This window comes from Neolamprologus multifasciatus, chromosome 14 (assembly GCF_963576455.1).
Source record: "Neolamprologus multifasciatus chromosome 14, fNeoMul1.2, whole genome shotgun sequence".
Taxonomy (NCBI): domain Eukaryota; kingdom Metazoa; phylum Chordata; class Actinopteri; order Cichliformes; family Cichlidae; genus Neolamprologus; species Neolamprologus multifasciatus.
In genome coordinates, this window is record NC_140452.1 from 9,535,874 (window position 1) to 9,557,391 (window position 21,518).

Here is a 21,518-nt window from a genome sequence, read left to right on the forward strand (position 1 = left end):
AAGTGGCCAGTCAGGAAAAAAAAAAAAAGTAAAAATAGCCATGCTGAGACCGTGCTACTTGTGTTTGGTCAACAAGTCCCAAGACTAGTCTGGATTGCTGCACGCTCAAATACAAACAGCCTTCCACCGGTCCCAGGAAAGGACACCCGTGCACCAGGAAGGCAACAAGACTCATGAATCATAAAGAAACACACACACACACTGCTAACTCCCATTCATTACAGCAGTACCCAAGGGGTCCTCCTACCGCCCATACATCTTCTTAATGTCAGTGCCACAGGCTCTCCTGCATTCCACAGTCTCAACCTGCTGGTCCAAACAAGAAGTAGTGGCGATAAAAGCGAATAAACAGCAGACTGGGAAAGGCCAAGGCCGAGGCTGTTGATAAAAACAATAACTTATTGATATACAACATATTCTCATTTAAAAAAAGACCCTGTAGTCTATGTGCATTCTAAGTGACCATGCACTCCATAATGTCTAGACCGATTCCACAGTGAGGAAGCTGAAATACAGGCTACCAGAAACACATTAAATGCCTGTACTGAAATCAGTGCATTGCAGGAATACATTTTTCCATAGGATTAATCGATCCCACTCGCAAAATGGCTTTTGTTTGTATTTATGTTAAAGCAGACATTGAGGCAACAACTCAGATTTTTTTTCCTCAAGCCGTTATGTAAACAAATCGACATATAACACAGCTATCTATAACAATGTATTACAAATTTACCAGATGAGCAAATCATGGAGTATTATTGAACTGAACCCTTTATTGCCATTATTCCTGCATCCATAGTCAACAATGAAATGCTGTTTCTCAAAGACTGAAAAACAGCAGTATATCCAATTGATAATACACAATGTACACAATGCAAGATGAATATTCACATAGTGAACAGGGTTGTGTATTTGAAATGGAGATGGGTAGTCTAATTATGCACAAAGTTTACAACGCAGTGTGCAAAGTGGTATAGGTGGAGAAGTCGGGTGATCGTGTAGGTGAAGGTTGGTGTGTGTGCATCACAAAGTCTACATAGTTGTAGGGATATAGGATGGTTCAGGAGGATGGGTAAGGGGTAAAAGCGTTCATCCTAAGGTGTGAAGCTGTTGAGAAATCTCAATGTCTTGATTCAGATGCTCCCTGATGTTGGGAGGGGGAATAACGATTGGGAATGGTGAGATGGGTTCTGGATGAAGATGGAGCTTCTTTAGATGCACACCTGGATAAAGATCTGCAGCATAGAGAGGGAAATAGCACTAATAATCTGTTTTCAGAAGTCTTTACTGGGTTTTCTTTAGACATCGTACAGCTTTGAAACCACACTCCATCCATTCATTCTTCTTTTTCACCAAACACATATAGACTGGTTGGGCAAACTCCCACACACCCTTGAATATCCTCAAGAGGATGAAAAGAGTCCAATGTTCCACAACCGGGACAAAAACGGCATTGTTCCTTCTGAATTCAAGGGTGGTACTGCTGCATTTTCTTCACAATGGCCATGGTGAAGTCAAGTTGTCTGCTACACAGCATATATGTTCAATGTCAAATTGAACATTTAAAAAATTGCTCTTATGCAAAAAAATTTTAAAAAATGGACTCGGTAGCATTTAATCTTTAAAATCTATGATATAAAATAAAGATCAAAAATATTTGCAGAGGTAGAAAGCCAACCAGCAACAGCGCAGGAGTCATCAAGCATTACAAGGTGCCTTAGGTGCTCCATCTTATTGGCAGTTGTAATCAGAATTAAATTCGTGTCATTCTTTAAGGGGACATGTAAACCTATAAATTATATTTTCCAGCACTGACACACAGAAAATGTCAACCCTATAAACACCTCGATGAAATAAATGAGCACAACAAAGAAGCAATCAATGGCTCATCAGCAGCACCGCCTGTGGTTCGCCAATATGTACTATGCCTGGTGTAAGTTGGGGCAACAAGAATACTTTCTTCATAACTCAGCAACACGCATGCCCAGTGGTGTTTGGCACAGAGCACAACGTTAATAAGACTGATCCATTTTATTCTACACTACTGAAATATGCTCATGCCTACTGGTCATAATCGTATAATCACTACATCGCAGAAGTGTGCTGTGCTTTCAGGGAAATTATTTACATTTCAGAATATTTTACTCACATTTGGTGGAATAAACAGAAACCGTGTGATATCCTTGCACCAAAAGCCAAAATATCTTTGGCAGCGAGTATAATATAATCAGATGCATTTTTAAACTAATGCATATGGCAATAAATAAATATTTATTGTTATTCACTAATGCAATTCTAATTTATCCCAGTCCAAAGGCGATGGCTGGATTCACCTGTTGGAAGCCCCATACTGACTACAAAATCCCATCCTTAGTGCTTTGTGTAAATACAAAGACATAGACTCAAGCTTTTAGTTTATTCCATTGATATTGTGATAAAATAATACTAGCGCCAAGTTTGTAGATAAAATTTAGATTTGGGTTGAATGTACAAGACAAAGCCATAAGGTTTGGCAGTAGTTAATAGCTTGTCCCACTCAGTATATTACATTATGGGCTCAAATTTCTACAACAAAATCATCACCTTGAGTTTGATTATGAGGTTCACAGGGGTAATTGCACACATTTAGTTGGCAATAAAGTCCTGTAACAACAGTTGATTTGATGGATTTTCATATAATTTAATTTCACCCTCTTAAATGTCTTTTTTTAAACTGGGAAGAGTTCAAACTGCAGACAAGCAACTCGTTTTAAACACCGCTAGCAGTCCTTTCAGTTAAACTGTATAAATGGACTACAATGCAAACATCTACCAGAGAAATGAGACAAATACAGTAACCATTTATTTAACAGTTGGATAAACCCTGTCAAAGCAGGGTCATCAAAAAGAAACTGCATTCATTTATAGTAAGACGACAGTAAGCTTTCTCAATAAAACAGACTACTTATTAGAATAAGCTGAAGGGTAATATAAATTAGCTTTATTTTTGTTTAACTAATTTACACAATGACAGACAAGTTTATCTTACTGTTCTATTATTCAAGGCGTCTCCAGGGCATCGAACAAGACCAGTTGCTGGGATCATTACTCTCAGCAACTTGCTTTTTGCACACTGCATGATAGAGATTAACTAAAAACATTTTGTGATTGAAATTAAGTTGTTGCTTCTGCCAAACAGTCAGTAGGTAGGTTAATTATTTAAATGCAATTATCTTTGGGGTGCTAAGCTTAAATTTATATCTGGTACAAACTTAGATTTTCAGTGTACTGTACAGGGTCCTGGGAAGAAAGCCGTGAACTACGCTGATGCTCCATCTTGCAATTTTAAAACTTTTTAAACTGTGCCCGATGGAGCTGTTCGAACCAGAAATGGGTCTTTTGACTGATTATGGGTCACAAACATTTTGCCCAGCCATACTCACCCATTGCTAATAAAGCTGCAACTGCAGCTTATTCTTGGGTAACAAATCTAATTCAGTCCACTTTGTGTTCTCAGCCTAGTAGACTAAGTAAGAAATCCAATTATAAACAGATTACAATGTTTTATGTTTTGTTTTTTTGCCTGGAACTGTGTAATCATCTCAACTTGAAAACAGGTGTGAGAATTAAATTACCTGGTTATTTTACTTTAGCCAATAACATAACAAGTTCTCCTTTTTCACAAAAGCGTATGGGGCAGCAGATGTAAACAAGGACAATGCCACCTCACCACAGCAAAGTCCCCAGAGATGCTGCAAGATCTACAAACCTCATCCTCAACAGTAGTGTACAAGCACATGAATAAAAAACAAAAATCAATTTGGATGCCTTAAAAGCCCCAATGTCTTTGTGTTTGGTAGACTAAACAGAATATAGCATTACTGTCTATATTTGACACCATCTGACGCTACATCCAAGTTGTGTTGCTCTGAAAATACTCTGAATGTACTGCAACATCTAGAAAAGCACTAATAACTGAAATAAAAAGGAATAGAGGTTTAAAAAAAAAAAAAAGGCTATCTGGAAAGAAATTGAGTGGTCTGGTTATATAAACCTCCATGTCTCCAAGCATGTTTCCCCTCCAAGTAAAACTTACCTTTCCTTACCATTTCAAGACAGGTCGAATCCATTTCAACACACTACAGGCAACAGAAACGATCAACAGAAACCAGATGTTATCACAAGAAAAATGGGAAGGTGCAGCCTCACTGATGTTCTGCTTTAATAGAACATGAAAGTGAAGTTTGCAGGGAATCTGTTGCACATCTGAGCAAAACCTTTAGAGATGGAGGGCATTGTGCACCAGCTCTCGCATAAATCCCCTGAATGCACACTGGGGGCGGGGGGCGCACATGTTATTGATGTTTACTTTAAAACAAAAAAAACAAGAGAAAAATGGGGGCGGCAGAGGTTCAGCCCAGGATCAGGTGTTTCAAGCACCATTGTTTTGCATTAATTATGCGCATCACTTAACAGGAATTCACTTTCTTTTTAACGTGATTACAAATATCTTTATTCCGACTGATAATTATCACAAATAAACAAAACTACAGAATCTGTGAAACACACAGTGGACACACAAATATGTCTCTACTTAACACAAAACAGAACGTAGTACATTTCCCATTAGGCCCACACTGTATATGCGTGTATGTGCTTATGTTTGCAAGTATGTGAGAGTCGGAGGAGGAAAAAAGAAAATAAAAAAAAGAAAGAGTGGGAAAGCAAATGGTCTTATCTGGCATGTGCAGGTCCAGCCCTGCCATTCTAAGTGCACGTCAGAGGGTGAAAAGGAGTGCTTGCTACTTTGCTGGTTTTCTGCTTAAAAGCAGCTACCACCTCCACAAGACCACAGTATACACATAAACAGGTGGCTTAGTTAAGACAGACACTGTGGTGATTTATTCTTTTGTGCCTTACTGACCCACTCTCTCCTCTGACTTCACATAATAACAAAAAAAAAAGAAAGAAAAGAAAATCCCTTTTTTATATGATCATGACAAAAGGACACAGAGTACCAAAAGATCATTTTGACGTCTGATTGGTAAGCAAAAACTACAACACAGTGACAGCCTTTTTTTTTGTACAGAAAATGAAAGATTTGCAAGGGCAAACAAAACTAGAACACTTGTCAAAGGTTCCTAGTGGTTAGCCGCCAGTTTCCTTATGTTCAGGATCAACCTCTTGCTATACTCTTTATGATCAACAGGCTTTACATCCATCACGGTAGCTTTAATCCTCGATTCATCCTGTCAGAAAGAAAATGACATTCATATGAGAAATGGCATACAAAATCAAATCCAACAGATGGATGTATGCATGTATGCATTAGGGGTGCAACAATACTCGTATCGATATTGAACCGTTCGATGCAGTGCTTTCGGTTCGGTACGCATATGTATCGAACAATACAAAATTTTTAATTTATTTTATCAACTTTCCTTCTGACGATGCTGTCTGTGTTGAGCACTCAGTGGATCTGCGCTCGACAGTGCAGCCTAGGCGGAGTAGTCGAACGCAGATTCACTGAGTGCAGGGCAAGCTAGCGAGATGCAACATGGCAAATTGAACCTCCCCCACCCTCATTCAGATGTGGCGTTTGGAACTATTTTGGTTTTCATGCAACTTATGACCCTGAAGGTAAGCGCATCATGGACAAAAGTAAAACAGTATGTTGGATGTGCCACGCAATGCTCAATTACATTGGTGGGAACTAGTGCGTTAGCGCAGTTAGCTTGTCAACATGTTGGCCGTCCAGCCCCACGCACGGGGCGATCCGCGGTAGCTCGTTAACGGAGATTTGCCGTGTTGTGGCGTTAACGTCATTTCAACGAGATTTACGCTGACAGCACTAGTGGGAACACAACGAATATGACTGCACATTTACGCAAAGACAAGTGGAAGCAGACAAAACAACAAGCACGCTTGCTACAAACTTTACCCGAGTCATTTAGACAGCCGTTAGCACATGATTCTCCTTATGGGGACCTGATATATTTAATATGCTGTTGAGAATATAGCCCAGAAGAAGCGTATAGTATAGCTTTTATTTTGGAAAGAGCCATTTCTCTGTAATAAACTCTCTTTTCCAAAGATGAGTGATTTCTCGATCAGATAATTTAAATTTAAAAACTGTACTTTTGAGTTAAAATATATATTTATAATTTTAATAAATGACAAATTAAAAAAGCATGAACATTTTTTGTATTGAAAAAATATCGAACCGTGACACCCAAGTATCGAATCGAACCGAACCGTGAATTTTGTGTATCGTTGCACCCCTAGTATGCATGTATGTATGTATGTATGTATGTATACACATATATGACCACAGTATACACATAATCATATATAGATATCCATCTATACAACAAAGACAGACAGATATCGATATATATCTGTCTCTATCGATATAGATAGATATATCTCCAAATGGCTGTATAAATATATATAGAGCCATTTGGACTTTGGCATTCATCCCATGGTAAATGTTTTCAAGAAGATTTTGCTAACGACTAAAAATCATTATGTAATATAATTAATTACCAATGAAAGACCGAGTCGAACATTTAAAGCCTTAGACATCTCCATAGCTGTCTAGACAGGGGAAGGCCGTTCTACCAGGGCTATTACTCTCTGCATGTAAACAGTGGTTACACTCCTTTTGTCTCCGCTGATCATCTGTTGCTTAAGTGGGTGAAATGTAAACCATTTTTCTTTGGATATGAACCCAATTCTTTAAGAAAAAAGAAATCATTTTAGATCTTAATGCTTAGTTTCTTTGTAAGTGACATATGCAGACAAATATGAACCTCAAACTGCTCAAATTTAATCATATGAATTGAAATTGATGTTAGAATCAGGGCAGAAGACCTAGGGGAGCCCTGCACGGTGCACATTTTAGCACAGGAAGGCCAAATTTTACAAATGCTAAAAGCAAGAAGTTCAGATATAAATATGGGTGTTTTATTTAATTATCACGAAAAGTAAAGTTCATCAATTAAACACAAAGCAGTTGTACCAGTTCTGCCTAAACTGTAACAGAAAATGAAGGCTAATGAAGTCATGTACTGTATAGAGATTACTATAGGAGAGCAAGTGCACTGCTCACCTATAACCCCAGTAAACGCTTTCCTAGAAAGACTTCAATCCTATTTATTACAACATTATGCTCTTTTTTGTCCCCATAAGAGTCACGTAGTCTCGTGTAGTGCAAGGCTGGGCAATTCATTTGCTTTACTCCAGGGCTACTTTGTGATTGGCAAGTTTTTACTATGTGCATGCAGTGTCCCTCAGGTGACAGACTGAACTTCAACTACCAACAGGTGACATCATGGAAGATATGTCCTTTTATATACAGTCTGTTTATCCTGGCACAGTGTTATACCAGTAGTTCCTTCCAGACTGGGAAACTGGATGAGTGCAACTCATCTGTGGTGGTGGAGTAAAAAGCCTGCTGTGCTCAGAACAATCAGTGTCAGAAACCACTTCGCTCCTCTCTAAAATCACACCCCTCACCTTGCACTAAAGCCCCAAAGTGTGTGATTAGAGATCGCCACATCCCATCAGACAGAACTCATAAGGGCAAAATAAGGGAGATATCCCTTCAAATCCAGCTATTTCTATTTAAAACTGGAATAGTAGTGATCAATGCGGGAGAAAAGCTACAATAAAAACTCTAGAGCTACTTGGTTCCAGGCAAGTAAAAGGTCAAGTACTGACTTGAAATATTTATGAGGTCAAATAAACAATTGATCAAATTTAATCTACAGATTTACATTAAATTAAATTATGCATAACACGCTATTTTTTGCATGATAAATATAATTAAGAGGTTTCACCAATTAATCATAGTATTACACAGCCCCCATATTGCTCTTAAAAGGACAATAATATCATTTATTTAAGACCTTATGCATATAAATGTAGTTCAATGAGATTAATAATGGCAAACTCAGGTTTTGACTTTGACACCAGCAACATCCCACAACCCTGTCTTTGTTTTTTATTTTAGTATGAGCTTCATTCTAATTTAAGTTTGTTCGCATCGTTAATTCCAAACATCTCCTTCAAACTCTGTTTTAACTGTACAACCATTAAATAGTGTGACAATCAGAGAAGGCGCTCTACTTTGTTGTACATATACATTTAAAAAAAATAATTTTGTACCAGTTAAAAACATAAAAATAAAAGGAGAAAGATGTAATAAAAAAAAAAAATAGCAATAAAATGGAAAAGGATCACATTTTCCTACAGTATGACATGAAACTTTTCATTTTCTTTAACCAGCATTATAAAATGCAAAGGATATGATGGCAACGATACTTAATAAGTCCTTAATTACTGAAATAATCCAATAATTATCTAAATTGCCAGTGCTTAATTACCTTCTTAGGTTTAATTTGAATAATTGCACTGCACTGCATCTGTGTATTTGGCTAAAAATGTGATGGATTCTATTCTAACATGTGATTATAGCTAGACTGACCTTTAAATGTGCTGATGGTGTGTTTCACTGTCTTACTGGCATTACAGAAGGTAATTTTATTACACTCCTTACGGGGGAACTTCATTCAGTTAAAACGAAGAGTGTAATTCCCTGAAATATTCTGATGATGCTCTTTAGAGGGGTCCAGTCAATATGCAAGTCACACTGTGTTACAGCGGACTGTTATCAACTGTTAAGAACCTGCTTTGTCCCACACCAAGCCTATAAATCAAAGTACACAACAATGTGCGAGAGCATGACACAATGGCTGAATTGTAGCGCCGAGAAGTAGAAAATAAACTCAAAGAGGAGTTGCAGGTGTCTCTGTTGAAGGAATATGGGATTTGGAGACAGAAGCCAATACATGCTTGTAGCAGTGCCATTGGCAGTTAGGATGCTGAGCTGAATGTGACAGACACAGTGGCCCTTTTTTGTGTGTTGAAGGCGGATGCAGTCTCTGGCTTGGCTCCAGACTTCCTGCTCAGAGTCCCAGCCCAATCAATTCTTTTATGTGCTTCCCTCAAAACAAACCTCTATCTGTGTGGCCTACAGGAAATACTGACCGCAGCTAATCTGTGCGTGCATCCTTCACAAAGCCACTGAAAATGAGCAGCATCTCAGGACAAACACTCTGACGGCTTTTTTTTTAAGACTCAGTTCATCCAGTCAAAATGGGAAAACTCTCCCATGTTCAAAAGAACAACAAAAACAAGCAGAACCTCTTATGTTCCCGCTGTGAAGTTTCAGTAGTTCAGGGACGCAGAGACACGGCCTCATTTTTCTCGAGATTTCTTTTTTTTTTTTTCCTCTCTCTGAATGCATGTGGTCTGTCTGACACTGTGCTGCAACGACTAAACCCTGGGCATTTTATCACACTACCACACCATTTTTACTTACATTATACGTTTCCAGCTTCACTCTGTTGCGGAAGACAAAAGTGTTGAAGTTGGCATGCTGGAAGACCTCATCGAAGGCAGCTTCATTCTGAATTTTAAATAAAAGTTCAGATATAATCCTTTAATCAAAAGCCAGTTTCATCAAACAGTCTTGAGTAGGGATGGGTACCGGTATCCGGTGCCATGATGGCACCGGTTCTGACATAAACGGTAGTAACCAGACCGAAAAGCAGCGCACATTTCGGTGCTTTATTTCGGTGCTTTTTTTTCCTGAGATGTGATACACTTTGAATTCTAGCCAATCATTTTACGTTTCCGGGGATAGTAGGCGGGTCCAGGTACGTACGTTCTTTTAGAGCAGAGCTACAGATTAAAAATGCCCAAGGCGAAGCGGTCAAAAGTCTGGCTGTACTTCACAGCAAAAGATGCAAACTCAGCAGCCTGCAACAAGTGCTTTAAGGTGATACTGTGGAAAGGAGGTAACACCTGAAATCAGATGAAACACTTGGCGACGCATAGCGTTTTTTTTTAAAAGCCGAAAAATGCGCCGTATTTGATAGCTTGCTGCGAGACCTCACACCGAGCGCATCTACTGCAGGTGTGGTGCCTGTTATCGGACGAAGAGTTAGCAACATCCCCCAAAAAGCTGAAGAGGAGAGTCCTGGCCCCTAGCCCTGCCAGTGTAGCAGAAATGATGAGGATGATGATGGCAGCAGCAGCCGTTCTTCTCTGCGTGAGTAGCTTAATGTTATTCGTGTATAATTTACGTTGAGTAGGCTAACCACGTTATTACATTAATGTATCTAAGGTCAACTAGCAAACACCATCATAGCTACATGCGGCTGTCTTCTTGTTTGATGGCAGATACTCCCTTCACCCTGGCCAAAAAGGCAAAAATGACCAAATAAAAAGTGGGAAACAGCTAAACATGAGAGGTTTTTGGATAAAGTTTTTGTTTTTTCCATTGTTTAAGCACTGCTTCCAGCCAAGAGTGATACCATATATGCCCTATAGCTGCAGAAAAGGCTAACATTGTTATCTTTTTACAAAAAAAACAGCTGAACATGAGAGGTTTTTGGACCAATTTTGTGTTCTCCATTCTTTAAGCACCGGTTCGAGCACCGTTTAAGCACCGGCTTGGCACCGGTATCAGATAAAACCTAAACGATACCCATCCCTAGTCTTGAGTGCAAAGGACAGTAAGTGTCTGACAAAAAAAACAAACAAACAAAAAGCTTTGATTTTTCTAAGTAATTATAAATAGAAGAAACAAAGCACCACAGTTTTCAGACATATTTGCATTTGTCTACAGAAACGTATGTGTGTGTATGTTTGGGGAGCATGGAGCTTAAAGTTTAGCTCTGCCCTGGTCATTCCCTGAGGAAAGTATTACATTCAGCAGAGAAAGCCTCACCGAGTCCTTGAGCTGCCCCAGGTAAGCTGCATTCTGGCCCAAGATAGCCTCTGCACTCTCCTGGAAGCAAGTCACCCACTGGTTGTCCCCATAATCTGCAATGTTGGCCTGACGGATAATAAAAAGGGAAAAAGTTAAATGCATAAACAACTATTGACCAGAACTGGCTTACATTTTGTGAAAGGGTGTTTGTTTGATATAACAGTTAGTGGATAGCCTATGTACTCCCGGCAAGTGTGACACAAACACACAAAAGCACACGCGCGCACACACATGTTAAGCTTGTGAATAATAATAATAATAATAAGTCAACTTGTGAGTGGTACGAAACAAAACCCGCCTATTTCAGATGCATGCCTCTCACTGCTTGTTGCTCACTGAGTTTGTCTTTTTTACTTAAAAATGCAGTTTGTTTGCATTCATGTCTGTTTTGTGTAAAATGGTAATGCCGACGGAAAAGCTGCTGCAATTAACCCAACGTAACTAACCACATGGGAATACAACATGTGTCTTCATTACACTGCGTCACAGAAACTGCAGAATGGGATTTATACATCTCTAAATTTAATCACAAAGAGCAGATTGGGAATATGTTTAAACACAGAGACAGAGCCATAAAAGGGGTGGATTGGATTGAGCCCCAGGATATAATAGGCAATATAAAGGTAGGGATGGGCTTTTTTAAAAAAAAAAAAAAAGAAGCTACAACATTTTCGCTGGAAGCAATTTGATTGTTCTTTGAAGCTCGCTTTTAAATGACTGTGCACAGTTGTGGCAGACTTGTGACGTGCTAGTTTTAGTTAGTGGACTTCATATTAGAGCCGATTTAATAAAATAATTTTGCAGTCGAGCTACAGATAGACCTTCGTGACAGTTGTAGCAGTCTTCTGCATTGCACTGTTCTCCTCCTTGTACATGACATGTAATTTACAAAATCTTCACCCATCTGATGCCTGGTAGTTTATTAGATGTATAATCAGACTATTTATTAGACGTATTAGAAGAATCATTGACTCAGGATTCAACGAAAACGGTCTTTCAATGTGTGCATGGGCATATATGTTTCTGCAAGTGGATGCCATAGCTTAAAAAGAAAAAGAAAGAAAGAAAAGACGGCCAGGAGCTTTTGGGGGGACCCACGCTGAATCACTTACAGAGAGGATGAGGCGGTACTTGAAGTTGGGGAATTCTTTGTCACACTTCTCACACCGAAACATGCCATTCTGCTGGTCAACCACTTTTTTGTTGCAGTCTTGGCTCTGGCAGGCCTGATAAAGACAGTTTTCCTTGCGCAGAAACACAATTGTGGCTACGCAGGTGTAGTAGTCAGCCTAAAGAAAAGACCAAAAAAAAAAAAAAAAAAAGTATAAACATTGTAACTGTGACATACTCATCACGTCTCACTCTCATGACCTTTGTGTTGTGGATGTTGACTAATGCAAACCAAAATAGAAACAGGATAAAATTAATATTAAGATGGCATTTTTGGGACCATGCAGTTATATATGCGAATAGTCAGAAATAAACTTATCATCTAAGGAGCAGATGCATAACCAACACTGCCAACCCGAATGCTAATGGCAAGACAAATGCCAACTATTGAGGGAGCTGCTGCTTTTCCACGGATTCAAACTTGAGAAACATGCTGCATGTAAACAGCTTCCAGGAAGTTTTCCTTGTTGTCATGGAAAACATCAACCAAGCGACATTTGCTATAGTCGATGGAAACAAATCTCCTGACAGTCCTAGTTTCTACTTGTCCCTTTATTCTCCGTCTTTGTTGCAGTCCAAAAGCTGACTGTTTTTGGAGAATCTCCCACCTCATACTAATCTCAGAATAGCCTGGCTTTTCCACGGTTTGATGAAAGATGAATAACTGTGCCTCGGCAAAGCAACTGACCTTCCATGTCTGAACGATAATGTTCAAGTCAGATGTCAGAAAACCATGAAAATGTCTATAATAACTTGGTTAACTTAAATACAAACAAGAGCAAAGTGCAATAAAAATATGATTTTTAAATTGCTCTTCTGTTCATACTGACCATGGCTATTACGTGACATACAATCACCTCAATTAACTTCCAGCTCAAGGACAATTGTTACTCAATGTCACTTGTCCTTAGGAATGAGGTAAATGACAGGGAGAAAATACGGGGGAAACAAATCTTGTTTCAACACACAGCAAATGTCTAAGCTTTCTTTTTTAAACCCTTGACTATTTTGATTGAGCAAAAAAAATAACCCTGACACCAACCTCTACTAGTTTTCCAAGAGCTCCAATTAATCAAGTAAATACCTCTTTAATTAACGTGTGACAGACCAGTAGGAACATGGCAGAAGAACTTGTTTTTTTTGGCCCTGTCACTGGCTCTTACAAATGGGATGTCAAGCCAACAAGTAGAGGGTGACCACTTGCTGTCAGAAAGGGCAGAGGGGCAATGTGGAAACTTGAGATTGTGGCACACAAAGACTTTGTGACAGCAACAATTAATTGCAAGAAAGTTCTCTGGGTGCGGCCTTGAAAGCCTGACCCCATGCCCTTATGTACAGGATGCCTCAGAGGGTTAAAGACCGGACTAACCTCATTTGTCAAAACCGAGCCTCATCATGTGCCCAATGGCAAAAGAAATTCACCTGAAATTGGCTGAAGATTTGTGTTAAAAATGTTAGAAAGATTAAATCCATCAACAAGTTGCGTTGATGGACGAAGAAGAAGGAACAGATACTTTCAGCTGCACCCTTAATCACAAGGGGTCACCACAGTAAGTAGCTCCTCATGTTTTGGCAGATCCTCAATGCCCTTCCAGACAGGACACAAAAGGGACCTCGTCTCCTACTGGGATCGAACCGGAGCTCTTCTGCTTGTGAGGCAAATGTGTAAACCACTGCTAACCAATAGCGTTATTTGCCATTTGAAATCATTCATCTCAGCACAGTAGATGTTTGATGGGGTCACTAATTGACTGTTATGCTCACTATTTAAAACACAATTACTCCTTAAAGTATATTTTACTTAACAGTCTCACTCCTATACTTTGTCTGAAGCATTTCTTTGCTTTCCTAAGCTTCCAAGTAGCCAGAATATCAATCCTTACAGTCTTAAATTCGTATTTTACAAACAGTGTCAAACTTGTTCTCATTGATCCCCTCATAATTGCTTGCATCTATTAATTGTCCCAGTTTTATGGGGCGTTTTCATCATACTGTGATGATTACTAATGTGTTAAATTATGTTAAACTACACAAATTAAGATCTCAGCACAGGCCACATTATCCATTTTGGAGAATTTATACACCTCACTGAGCTCCATTTCCCTCAACGAGGAAATTGAAGAACATATATAACTTTACTTATTTGAGGGCAAGGAATTACATTACAAATGGGCAAAGAATAAAGCCAATGTAGAATCTAATCAGCACTAGAATTAAATGTGACTTTCACCAAGAACATACAACAGGGCTATGGAGGGGACACCCACAAGGCAATGTATTATATTGCATTAGGATTAGGAACTTTAGTAGGATTCGGTTTTAAGTGCACATACGTGTTGGTGAAGTGCTTTTATACAACGCTGATTCCAAAGCCTTTTTGCTTCAGGTTTGCAAAGCAGAGCAAGAAATAAAAGCTACAATACAGAAGCCTATACAGAAATGCAGCATGCACCTTGGATTTTTAATAACAAATGCATTTTGACTGCGAGCATTTCATATTTATTGTTTGGGATTCAACAGCGGCCTTTCAGTGTGTCCTTGACTATCTTCAAAGAGGCAACCTTGAATAACAATATTGGGGTTACCATATCTTTAATGTTCAAGCGTGTCAACACAAAGCCGTGCGTGCGTGTACCTTGTCTCCGTGTCCCAGATGTTCAGTCTTAACGTCAGATAGAGACTTCCAGTTGGTGTTTCCTCCCCCGCTGCCACCTTTCACCTCTGTCAGAGACTGTCCATCCATAGCGTGCCCCTCCTTGTCATACCTGTGTAGAATACAGCAAATACCAGTTACTGCTGATTTGACCCGAATAAATGGTTTTATTACTGATTAAGCTCTTGATTATTCTTTTGTTAATTGTTTGGACTACAAATTTGCAAAAGTGATTAAAATGTGTATTGCTCATTTTGTCAGACTAATAGTTCAAAGCCAACGCATTTTAAATTCACTCACAAAGGACCAAGACAAACATTTGACAAACAAATATTTCCAGTTTAAATAAAAAATGGCTTATTTGATTATGTAAATAGCTGTCATTTAATTTTCTGTCACTGATTTTATGATAAAAGCTCTGTGTTAAGTATATCTTTTTATTACATTCACTAGATTCCTGAATTATATGACAGTAAAAGTAAAAGAAAAACTATAATTGATAATATCAGAGCTCATATTTTATTCTATGCAGTGCTCTCTAACGGACAGTTTGATCACTCCACTAATACATCAAAGGCTTTTACCCCTAAGCTGGAAAGCATTTTTACAGTTTGAAATGGGAGCGGCGCATTTTTTACAGATTCTAAAAACGTCAGTGCCGTGACAAGGTGTTGAGCATATTTTCAGCACTGAGCATTTGCCGTTTTTTCTGATTTCCAATAGCCAAAATACGTTCAGCTTTCACGGTGGAGGACTGGCAGGACAAATTCAATACCAACCAACCATCACATCACACTTGTAAAGGTGCTGAATAACAGTCAAAAAGTTAATACTGCTAGTGCCGAGTCTCCAAGGGACTCTCAGGCATTCCCAACCAGGCTTTTTCATAAGAGCACTTTCAGCGGGGGAGGGGGGGATAACCTTTGCTCTACACACCAAATAAGGAATTACAGGGCTCTTTATAACAGTCTTCAGCCTGAAAAGTGACATAATTTGTAGTGCTTTATAAGATTTTTGTGTAGCTCCCTCTGGAGGCATGAAAAGCTTTATACATATGTAGTTATGGAAAAACATGTTCATGTGTACAATCTGTGGTCTTCCCTTAAGTAACTGCACCATGGTAAGTTGATAAAATTATATGTAAAATATTTCGACTCTTCACAACACTGCTGTGCAGAAGCCCACTTATAGACTGCAATTTTCATTTTAACACATCCCAACCCAGGCAGGAGGCACAATACACTGCTGTTCACATGACTGTCAACAGACTGCAAGCTGTCTATTTAACAGTTGAGTTAAAAAACAAAAATTATTGTTGTGCAGAGAATCCGTTTGTGTTTGTCAAAGCAGGGACAGCTCATCTGAGGGGAAGGCAGGCTGAGAGGCTTGTGAAATGAATCAACAGCAGAGGGACTGATGAGCTGGCCTGGGTCAGGGCTGTTACGGTGATATCAGAAACCCATTTTCATCTAGTGTTCCCGGTAATTCAGGGAAGACAATAGGAGAAAAAAAAAGGGGGTAAGGCAAGGTAGACTGAGAAGACGGATGAGGGTAAAATGCACTTGTGGGGGGAAAAAAAAAATAGCAGTTTAAAACGGTCACCAAGATCAATACAGCTCAGTAATCTGTTGGCCACAAGGCAGAGCAGCGTACAATGGCAAGGCCGGGTTGTAAATACAGGGAGAACTTGCTGTGCTCCTGACAAGCATGACTAATAGAGAATATTCCCATTAACATTTTACACTGTGGCCCAAGCGAAACACAGGTTGTCGATTTCCAGCTCCTCCTAACAAATGTAAACAATTCCTTAAAGTGGCACCAATTTCCTCACCAGTGTACCTGATTCTGTCTGCATCCAATCAGAAGCTTCCCCTGACCAATCAAATGACAAAACAGATGGCATTCCTTGGCATGAATTAATGTCTCTAAAGAAATTATCGCCAGAGAAGGCAAATACACAATATTTGAAAAAAAGAAAAAAACTGCAGAATAGCAAGACTTCACATGGCTTCTCTAGAAACCTGATAGACAGATACCCAGAACAACATAGTGACCAAATTCATTTTAAAAAAGAAAATCGGCTGCAGGAAACAGAAATGGCACACAAAAAGTAGTGGTTGCGATAAAGAAGACAAAAAGAGGGCAAATTTGGTCTGGCAGAAAATGTGCAACAGACAAGTGAGAGTGGAAAGATCCAGGCCTAGAGCAGAGTGGTTTCAGTAAGACAAGAACGCCATGATATCTGGCTGGAGGTTGGCAGACGCATGAATGTGCATAACACAGACATGTCAAGTGTCACTGTACAGGAGTGGGGACATGTCAGATAAAGGGACATGAAGTAATGATAGAAGACTAGGCTCCAAGCTAGGGCTGCAACGATTAGTCGACTAGTCACGATTACGTCGACTATCAAAATCGTTGACTGATTTAATAGTCGACGCGTCGTTTGAAGCTTTGTAAGATCCCCAAAGACGCAGGAATAAGTAGTAGGATTTAAGAGTGTAATAACGGACTGAAACAGAAGATGGCAGCACTGCATGTACAAGGATGCCAGCTGCCATTAAACCCCGAAGAAGAAGAAGCAGGGTCCAGTACCGTAGCTGTGTCCAAATTCAGGAACCGCATCCTCCTGTGCCCGCATTTGTAGGCAGATTACGTTACAGCGACACAAGAGTGTCCAAATTCCCAACCTATCCCTGAATTCATAGCGCGGCCCAGCTCAGTTTCCAACAATGGCGGCAGCTAGTTAGTTTTAATATTACTCTTATTATTCTTTCTGGGTCACAAAATAAACTTTTAACATATTTTCAGGAGAGAATGTAGCTGTGTAAACCTCAAATATCTGCTCAGTTTATCAAGACACCACATATTTTCAAAAGCGCTCCGACGTTTTCGGAGACGTTTGTTACCCACTAGCTCGATAGCTAGCCGGGGTTCAACGCTCACTAGAGCCCGTGAGAACACCGGACTCCCGGCAAATCGTTTTCAAACCCACCGCCGTCTTTCGCTACTCAGGTTAAACATGATATATAAGTCACTTAGATTACTTAAAATTTTTATTGTTTGGCTTTTTTCAGTATTTTTTTATTTGTTCCTGAGTAAATCGGTTTGGCTGAGATTAAAGTTATAGATTTTACACAGCTGAATAAACGTCAAGCAGACAACTGATTATCAGAAGTGTGAGATGCTCGAGAATATACTCCGGTGTCCCGTTATATTTTAGATAGCAAGGAGCAGACAGCTGAGTTTATTAAACTCACAGAGACAATCTGCAAATTTCATTAAAATTTAATAAACTATCATCTTGTCTTTATTTTTAGTTAGCACATACCTTAAACACTTCAAGCTGTAAGCTAATGATAGTTATATAAGAGCAGATGCATGGTGGTGCAATAAGCTGTACATTTTACGTCCAATGGATGCATGATCTGATTAGTCGATTAGTTGCAAAACTAATCAGTGACTAGTCGACTATCAAAATAATCGTTTGTGGCAGCCCTACTCCAGGCTGACTTGTGGATTTTTACCTAAAGTATTCAGATTGTTATCAGATGACAAATAGACATTAAATTTGAGTACCTGTACCCACAAAGTGTAATTTTTCAAGCAACATATTTTACTTACTTTACATATTTACTTTTTTTTTTTTTTTTTTTTTTTTTTTTTTTAAATCAAATCAATACAGCACAGTTAAAGATTAAGGTAACATAACAGTCAATTCAATGACAGATCATGTTCTCCACACAACTGTGCTCAAATTTGTTTGCATCTTAGCTGGCATAATTACATATGCGCTATGCACAAATCCAAATGCTGTAGTCACAATATGCAAGACAGAAAATGTCAGTTTGGACTGTGACTAAATGAGCTGATGACGAATGTCTGAGGTTGACAGCTTAAAAAAAAAATGAGTATAAACCTGACAAAAATGTCAGAACAGGGACTGCACCACCTGTCATTTTAGAAAAATACAGGAAGGCGATCTAAATGTGCTGTTGCCACCTAATGGACAACCAAAACTTCACATTTAGATACAAAGAAATGCTAATGTGAAGTCTGATTCTGAAGATTCCTGCAAAGGGCGTAGGCCTTCACTCTGAGGTCTCAGAACAAGGTACAAACATCTAAGACTAACAGAAGGCCAAGAATATTAGTGCTGGATTGTTACAAAAATAAATGAATTCTACAGCAAGGTCATGAAATGTTTTAACAGGGATTTTTGTCTTTTTAATCACCAATAGAGTTTAGAAGAAACAGCTGCAATTCAGCTTTAATTCAAAGGGTTAACCAAAATATATGAAACCCTCTGTAACCATAACAAATTAATATAATCATAAATAAACTACTCAATTTCAGTACTTTGTCAAGAGTCATTTGCGGGCAATGACTGCCTGTAGTCAATAACATGTGAACATCAAAGGATGGGTTTGCATTGTGATGCTTCGCCAGGCTTTTCACTGTTGTGGTCTTCATTTGTTTTTGTTGTGTATTGGTCTTTCTGCCCAATGCTGCTTGACTGGTCTGAGATTATAGACCAGTATATAAAGGATGGATGTAGCCACAGTGCCATCACCCACTGGCACTGCATCTAATCCTTTTACATGTTTAATGAAGGAACACACCAAACTTGCCTATAAATGGCCTTTGTAACAGTTGTCCAATTACTTTTGGTCACCTGAAAACCCTAAGGTTTCTCATTAAAGAACTTTAATTGCTTAACTTGTCGTCTAATTGGGATGTGAACGCCCTTAAATTCAAGCTTAAAGTCATCTGTACTTCAAGCTCAGATCCTTTATGTAACTAGCTTGAATGTATTTTGGTAAACATGGAAAATAAAAACTGTCAATATTCAAATACATATGCCCTAAACTGTATTTTTGCCTCTCCCAGATTAATTAGTGTGCCAAAGGAATGCTACTCAGCTTTCTATATAAGACCAGTGGCAAGCACTGAGCAGCACTGCTAATATGCTGCATGAGTTTGAGACAACAGCTCACCAAGGATACACGATTCATTTGAGAAGGTCCCAAAGGTCTGCGCCAAAACACAATCAAATTAAGATGCCTCTGCAGGAGTAAAACAATGTTTCAGCAGCCTTGGCACATTAAAAATGTTTTTTTTTTTTGGCTGATGGGGAGAACACTTTGGATTCTCTTCTGTGTGAGATTAGAAAAAAAACATAATTATCAAAAGACTAATTTAGAGTTTAATTGTTTTTCCTTCCCTTATCTCCGTTTGTGAATTTCATGTCTCAGCTTACAGAAAGAGAGAAACACAAGTCTGTAACCATGGCCCAAGTTTATCAACAGCACAAAATCCATGTTACACGTTTCACAGCAATCAGTGGTACAAGAGAGAAATTTCTTCTCATGTTACCTAGATGTAATTTTGGATATAACCTTTACAAATATATCATAAATGTAACAAGCAATTATTTTCATCTTCACAGCTTTAGGCAGTTAAGGCTACATTTTCAGATAAGCTATGTAATGGTACCAATGCTTGTCAATGCTTTTCATTTGACAAATGAGTCAGGATTGGCATCTTTTCATTCGTGAGAAGGGAAGAGAGAATGTAATAAGTAGGGCTGCACGATTAATCGTTAGAAAATCGCGATCTCAATTCATACTTATGTGTGATCTCATTTCCAAATGACAACGATGTAAAAGAGAAAAAAAAAAAGACGACGACGACTGTACCGCATTTTGATCCCGGATGTAATCTGCATGAAAACAAGCGCTCACTCTTCCTGCTCAACAAATGACAAGGGCGGAGCCTTATACCACGTGATACAGAAGCTTGGCAGGGAAAAAACAACGGAGAGCACGTCAGGGATGACGAGAAAGGGACTGGAGAAAATCCGTCCCGGTCAACCACCCAAACGTCAATAACGGGAACCGTATACAGCGCTTCCCTGTACCCGTCGAACTCCCGCAGGCACAAAGAAATTACGGAGGCTATTACTTATCACCTGACCAAAGATATGGCTCCATCAACACTGTGCAAAACGAGGGATTTAGGAAAACGCTACACAGTGCCGTCCCGCAACTATTTTTCTATTGTTGCACTACCTGCTCTATACACGCAGTGTTGAGCAACGGTGGAGACGGAATTTCAAGCGGTACAACATTTTGCGGCAACGAGCAAAATGTGAGACATTTGTTGTTTTTAGGTTTATTTATTGTTTTTATGTTCAGTCTCAACTGTTACAAAGTTGATGTGCAGTTAATAAGCGCAATAAATATTTATACTGGAAAAGAGAATCGTGAGAGAATCGTGATCTCAATTCTAAGCAAAAGAAAATCGTGATTCTCATTTTATGCAAAATCGTGCAGCCCTAGTAGTAAGTGTAGAAAATCTGCTGCAAGGGTCTGGAAATGCGATTAAGGACTTCATGGTGTACAAGTAAAAGAAAGCGTAGGACCCCAGAGTGGTCCTGATGATGCTCAACTTCAGAGAAGTTCAGTGTAGTTGGCATTCTGAGAAATGAGATCTAAAATATTCAGAGAAGCTAGCGGCTGTTCAAAAACTATCATAAAGAAATTACCATCACCCTATACATTAGATTAAAAAGCCACTGAGCATAATTTATTGTCTGCCGCCTTCTCACCTGCAAAAGGAGAGTCACATTTCACTGCTCCGATTATGCAGATCAGGTCCCGAGTATAAATACCCAGTCACATTTTATAAGGCAGAAGAAAAGATTACGCCGACTTGTCACAAAATAAATTTCAACTGTTTAGTGTCTTATTTCTTAGCGTGGAGCAGACACTGGTATTGGAAGGTAAATAAACAAAACCCTTTGGATACAATCGATTGGCCCTCCACTCACAAACATAGACATTTGCCTTCATGTCAGTGAGGAGGGTCAGACAC

General features: G+C 39.1%; 1 protein-coding gene across 2 annotated transcripts in view; it reads right to left on the reverse strand.

Moving 5' to 3' along the window:
- Positions 1 to 4,463: 4,463 nt before the first annotated feature.
- rpa1 (replication protein A1) overlaps positions 4,464 to 21,518 on the reverse strand; it is a 31,312-nt gene continuing 14,257 nt past the window's right edge. For both annotated transcript variants that reach the window (XM_085131669.1, XM_085131668.1), the window contains exons 13-17: positions 14,625 to 14,754; positions 11,932 to 12,108; positions 10,778 to 10,885; positions 9,365 to 9,451; positions 4,464 to 5,228 (exon numbers count right to left, since the gene is read on the reverse strand). In XM_085131669.1, coding sequence (XP_084987795.1) covers positions 5,121 to 5,228; positions 9,365 to 9,451; positions 10,778 to 10,885; positions 11,932 to 12,108; positions 14,625 to 14,754 — 610 coding nt within the window. In that variant the 3' untranslated portion in view covers positions 4,464 to 5,120. The remainder of the gene's footprint in view (positions 5,229 to 9,364; positions 9,452 to 10,777; positions 10,886 to 11,931; positions 12,109 to 14,624; positions 14,755 to 21,518) is intronic.